At 59.3% G+C, this 5,471-nt stretch overlaps 1 protein-coding gene and 1 pseudogene across 10 annotated transcripts in view; one reads left to right on the top strand and one right to left on the bottom strand.

The window, feature by feature from the left end:
* Window positions 1-5,471, top strand: part of RTEL1 (regulator of telomere elongation helicase 1) — a 49,359-nt gene that overhangs the window by 33,008 nt on the left and 10,880 nt on the right. For all 10 annotated transcript variants that reach the window (XM_015567697.1, XM_015567699.1, XM_015567695.1 and 7 more), the window contains exons 11-14: window positions 3,124-3,162; window positions 3,232-3,310; window positions 4,064-4,161; window positions 4,530-4,585. In XM_015567697.1, the coding sequence (XP_015423183.1) occupies window positions 3,124-3,162; window positions 3,232-3,310; window positions 4,064-4,161; window positions 4,530-4,585 (272 nt within the window). The remainder of the gene's footprint in view (window positions 1-3,123; window positions 3,163-3,231; window positions 3,311-4,063; window positions 4,162-4,529; window positions 4,586-5,471) is intronic.
* On the bottom strand, window positions 532-1,110 carry LOC102758115 (annotated as a pseudogene).

The raw sequence follows: 5,471 nt of genomic DNA, 5'->3' as shown, positions 1-5,471 counted from the left end.
CGTCCACACCTTTGGGGACCCCTGGACCTGCTGGGGTTGGACCCCAGCATCCTCCCTCCCTCACTGGGTCACAGTATGCAATTGACATAATTTGTTTCTGTTTGTATTTTTTTTTTTGTTAGTCCTCTTGTGAGGACATTTTCCCATTGATTTTTATTTTATTTTTATTTTTTAATGTATTTTTATTGATTCCAGAGAGGAAGGGAGAGGGAGAGAAACATCAATGATGAGAGAGAGTCAGATCTGCTGCCTCCTGCATGCCCCCTACTGGGGATCGAGCCTGCAACCCAGGCATGTGCCCTGACCGGAATTGAGCCATGGGTTGACGCTCAACCACTGAGCCACACCAGCTTTTTTTATAGTATTTGAAACATTCTCATGGTTCCAGATATCAAAGTAATAGTATACTCAAGAGCAGTGTCTTGTTAGTTTCTAGTTTATTCTTTCTTTGCCTTTATGGGTACATTTTACTTGTTCTCTCTCCTTTTTCCACTCTGTTCTTTTTTTTTTCAGGCTTTAAAACTTTTTATTTGCATATTTAAAAAATTGTGCATTCCAATAATTAAAATCATTTTAACAAAAAAATGGCACTCTGATAACACTGCATTTTACAGCCCGCAGGACCCCTTAGACCAACTGGGTTTACTCTAGGTTCACCGTTGTCCCACCCAGCTCCCGCCTTCAGCAGCGTGCAAGTTCCCCCCTCCCTGCCAGCCAGCTGTTGTCAGTAGTTGTGACGTGTAAGGGGCAGCACAGTCACTTAAACTGGTCCAACCTCTTTGCATCTTACGAAGTTAAACAGCTGGAAGAAGTAAGATAAGAAGGCAGTGCTCGGGGAATGTGCAGCTCACATGGGCGGTGTGAGCCTCATTTTTATGTGCCTGCTTGCTTTTCCTGTTTTCGTTTCTTTTGAAGGCAGTGGATTTTTCTCTTGCGTTTCTGTCTTCCATTTCAACTTATCAAATTTCTCAATCTCAGCCATGTCGGGTTTGTCAGGCATGGTCAGGGAGCCGAGCGAGAGCCAAAGGAGAGGCGTCCGACCTCCTCCATGCTGCTTTCCTGCACGGCGTCCGTGCCTGTGGGCGCTGTGCCCGGTGCACGCCCTCCAGTGCTGCGAGCGCCTCACGGGCAGGCGCCCCTGCATCTGCCCAGCGTGTCCTCGGGCTGAGCTGGTTCCCGGACTTTGCGATGACAAACAGCGCAGTAATGAGTAACCTCGTGTGTGCGCACTTTCCTCTTGTTTGCGGTACTTCTTCAGGGTGAATTCCCAGAAGTGGGCGGCCGGGCTAGCGGGTGGTGTGTGCTGTGGATAGAGCAGCAGCGGGCACGGTGTCCGCCTGTCCCTGGCGGACGGCAGGCCTTTGAGGTTGGGCCACAGCGATGGATGGGGTGTCTGCAGTTCCGAGCTGCTTTTGTCTGAGGAGTGCAATTGAGCATCTTGGCAGTTGTTGGATGGCCTTCATTTTTTTGGCAACAGCATCCTAGGAGGTGTGAGTGGGCGATGTCCATGGTTCGCCCTCGTGTCCCTGCCTGTGTGCGCGACACGCCTCGCCCTCCCGCAGCTGCTTTCCCCGGACGGGTCTCAGGCTTCCCTGTTCTTGAGACCTCGAGGCCTGAGCAGGGTGGTCAGGGAGCGTGTCCCTGAGTGGGGACTGTCTGTGGTTTCTCTCAGTCCCTGGGCTCCGGGGTTGGGAGGAAGGGCACAGATGTGAAGTGCCCTTCGGCACGTCCTGCCCATTCCACCCTTGGCTCTGACTTCCACACGGGGCCCCCCGCCCGCCTGCCTGCCTGCCCCGGGGGTTCACCACGAGGTGCTCCTCTTCCCTTCTTTGTGGCCCCGCCGGCGTCTCCATGACCTTGCCTGAGGCATGGATCCCTAGAATTGACGCCAGCAGCACAGTCACCAAACGGTAGATAGATTGGACTTCGGAGGACACGGTCCGGAAGCAGAGAGACAGCCCACAGAGTGGGAGAAACCTGTCGACCATAACTGACGAGGGATTTGCATCTAAAATGTGCCAGCGACTCTGAAACTGAGAGACGGCCGGTAAGGAAGGGCAGAGGCACGATGGACTCTCCTGCGAGGGCGCTGTCCAAGCGGACGCAGCCACGGGCGGGCTCTCCCTCAGGCGCCCCCCTCCCGCCCTCACCCTAGGCGCCTGCCTTTGCCTTTCTGTCACCCCAGGGCCCTTCTCTTGCCTCTGTGACTTGTTTCCTGAGCCTGCACAGCCCAGAGGCTCACTTCCACTTCTGTCACTTTCTAAATAAACTTTCTCTTCTGATTAAAAAAAATCGTCAGCAAGGTGGGTGGCTGTTGTCAGAATGGAGGCCAGTGACTGCTGTGAGCAGGCGGGATGGTCAGACCTGCCCTCCGTCCTGGTGGACACATGAACTGGTGTGGCCTCTGGGCTACACCTGGAGGCTGAGGTCTGAGCTCCGGGCGCCAACAGGCCCACCGGCTCCGGCTCCGGCTCCTGTGGCCCCTCGGGCCCTGCTGCCCCTGGTGCTGGGCTCGCTCGGCCAGTGCCATTGTGACGCTGGGTGCCCAGATCCACCCTCCCATGGGACGCGCCTGTGGCTGTTTGATTTATTAGCAGGAACGAGTCTCTCTGGGTGCTCGGCGCCTCACTGGCTCGGTGGTGAGGCTGTTCTGATGGGAAAGGCAGAACAAATGCTTGCTTTTCCCCTTTACCTTTCCAGTTTTCAAATTTGGGAGTTTGAATTTGTTCCCAACTTATTGTTGGTCCCTTGTCAGCAGGAGGGGAATAGTCACTGCCCCATGGGCACGTGTATGGAATCACAGGCGACAGTTTTGTCATTATTGAACTCAGGTGTCCCATCTCCTGCTGCTGTCACGCGGGCACCTCTGTCCCTTCGGTCCCCGTAGTTGTAGATGGGGTCACACCCCCTCCCTGCTTTTCCTGTCCCAGCCTCAGCCATGCTTCCCGGGAGCCCTGGGTGCTCTCAGTGGGCGAGGGTGCGTGGGACATCGGTCACGGCCCCAGGCAAGGCGCCCGGCACTCGCGGCTTCAGCGCTGGCTCCGCTGTGAGGCAGTTCTCCCTGCGGGGCTCCCTCCCTGCAGTGGGTGACGCACACTTGTGGGTTTGCCCCTTCTCTCCCAGGGCTGAACATGGAGCTGGAGGACATTGCGAAGCTGAAGAGTAAGTGCTGTTCTCACCCCTCCGCCCCGCCCACTGGCTGGTGCCGCCCTGACCACCTGTGCTCCGCAGTGATCCTGCTCCGCCTGGAGGGCGCCATCGATGCTGTGGAGCTGCCTGGAGGTGACGGAGGTGTCACCAAGCCGGGGAGGTGAGGGACTGGGAGCTGGCCCTTGACCCCAGGCCCTGCCTGCAGCTGGAGCCGGACGTGTGTGGGGCTCTGTCCTGGCTGCCCAGTGGGGTCCCTCCCAGGTCTGGAGGCCCAGGAGGGCTGCTGACTCACCCAGATGTGCACTGGTCTCCGCTGTGTCCCGTCCTCTGGTGCTCAGACGCCAGCCCAAGCACACCTTCTGCTAAGACGGAGAGTGCAGTCACGCCAGTCGCTTCCTTAGGCCTCAGAGGGCCCAGGCTGCTCTGACAGCCCCAGGCTACGTCTAGGCCGCCCTGAAGCCGGGCGGTGGAGTTGGTTCCTGCAGGCGGGCACCGGGGCCTGGCTGAGGCTGGTGGTAGCCCCCTCAGTCCACAGCTGACGCTGCGCTGGGACCAGGCCAGATTGTCGAGGGTTGGATTGGTCAGGAACATTCCAGAGCACAGGCCGCTGTCTGCTCTGCTGCGCTCAGATGCTCACAGACACCCCATTGCCTCCCAGATGAAGCAAGCCCCTGCCTGCCCTGCCCCACACCACGGCGCCCAGATCTGGTGCTGCCCTCCCATCTTTCCCCAAAGCTGCGAGAGCCACGGCCTCAGGGGGCCCTGAGGACCTCCACCTGGAGCCCCGGCCCGGGGGCTCCTGGCACAGAGGCTGTCCCCTCCAGGTGCCTCCGAGAGGGCTCAGGACTCGTTTCTGAAAAGCCATTGGCCATTAGGTTCCCAGAGCCCAGCTGGTCACCTCTCTTCCCGGCAGCTACATCTTCGAGCTGTTTGCCGAGGCCCAGATCACACTTCAGACCAAGGGCTGCATCTTGGAGTCCCTGGACCAGATCATCCAGCACCTGGCAGGACGTGAGTCCCACCCGCCCTGCGCCTTCTGCTGCTTGTGCCGAGGGGAATGCCACGGACAGGGGACATGCGGGCACGGTGTCGTGCCATGTGGTGCTTGGTCCAGTTTTGCACCAGCCAGCTGTTCCTAGTCAGCTTTCCAGAAGAGCAGGGTCACGGAGCTGTGGGCCCCACCAGGCTCTGTTCCCTCTTGGGCGGGGGTGGGGGTGTAACTGGGCAGCCTCAACCTTATTTGCTCCCCCTCACTGATACTCTGGAGACACACGGAGAAGAGCAGGCAAGCCCCTTCCCCAGGTGGCCCCTGTGGATTTGGGGTGAGGCTCCTGGCTCCTGAGGCTGCAGCCTGTGGTCAGTGCCCGCTGCTCCCACAGGCGCAGGGCTGTTCACCCACACGGCGGGACTGCAGAAGCTCGCGGACATCATCCAGGTAGGACCAGGGGCGCCATGCAGGCGGCTCCTTTCCCCATGGAAGTGGGGTGCTTCCTTCTGCACTTGTCACTCAGCCTCGACTTGGGGCAGGGCCAGGCCCCGCACCTCCTGCCCCAGAGCCTCAGCCGTCAGGCTGCCGTCCCGCCTGAGCGCACTGCCTGCCTCGGGCCGCACTGCACCAGGGGCTTTAGGCAAAAGCCTTCTCAAGCGTTTCCCTGAAACTGCTTTTCAGGGCAGGTCTGAGTGTAAGCCCATCACAGTGGGGGAAGGCGCTTCTCACAGCCCCACGTCTGGCCGCAGAGCCCGCCATCCCTGGAGAGCCATGCAGCTCTGTGGGAGTGTGTTCAGGCGATGCCCGTTGAGCCCAGGCGGGGCCCGGGGCTGCCGAGCTCAGTCAGCGGGCGTGTCTTCTTTTTTATTTTTATTTAAATTCTTTATTGTTTGAAGTATTACATAAGTCTCCTTTTTCCCCTTTGACAACCCCCGGATGCCCCCACCACCTAACAAATGCCTTCACTCCCCCAACCCCCCCCCAGCCGGTGGCACGTGGGAGCCCTCCCTCCTCGGTGCCCGGTGGCGGAGCAGGTCTCTGCCCTGCAGACTCTGGAACCCGAACTGCTCAGCCAGTTTGGAATTTCCTGCGGCAGCTGCTCTGAGTGATCCCTGGTGGGTGACGGGTCCCCTGCCGGCCTGGTGTGCATGCTGGCCTGTCCCCTTCAGCCGGAGAGAATATGATGGGCAGCAGCTCATCCCATCCCGGGGCACAGGCCTCCCAAATGGGGCTGTGCTGGGGGGTATGGATAGGGTCCTGGTGTGCTGCTGGCGTGGCCTGGGAGCCCTGGGTGCTCTCGGCTCCATGGCGCGGCGGTGGGGTGCCGCAGCGG

The sequence above is a fragment of the Myotis davidii genome, unplaced genomic scaffold (assembly GCF_000327345.1).
Source record: "Myotis davidii unplaced genomic scaffold, ASM32734v1 scaffold244, whole genome shotgun sequence".
In the NCBI taxonomy this organism is placed as follows: Eukaryota; Metazoa; Chordata; class Mammalia; order Chiroptera; family Vespertilionidae; genus Myotis; species Myotis davidii.
Note: the sequence above shows the minus strand (reverse complement) of the source record. Positions and strands in the feature narration are given on the sequence as shown.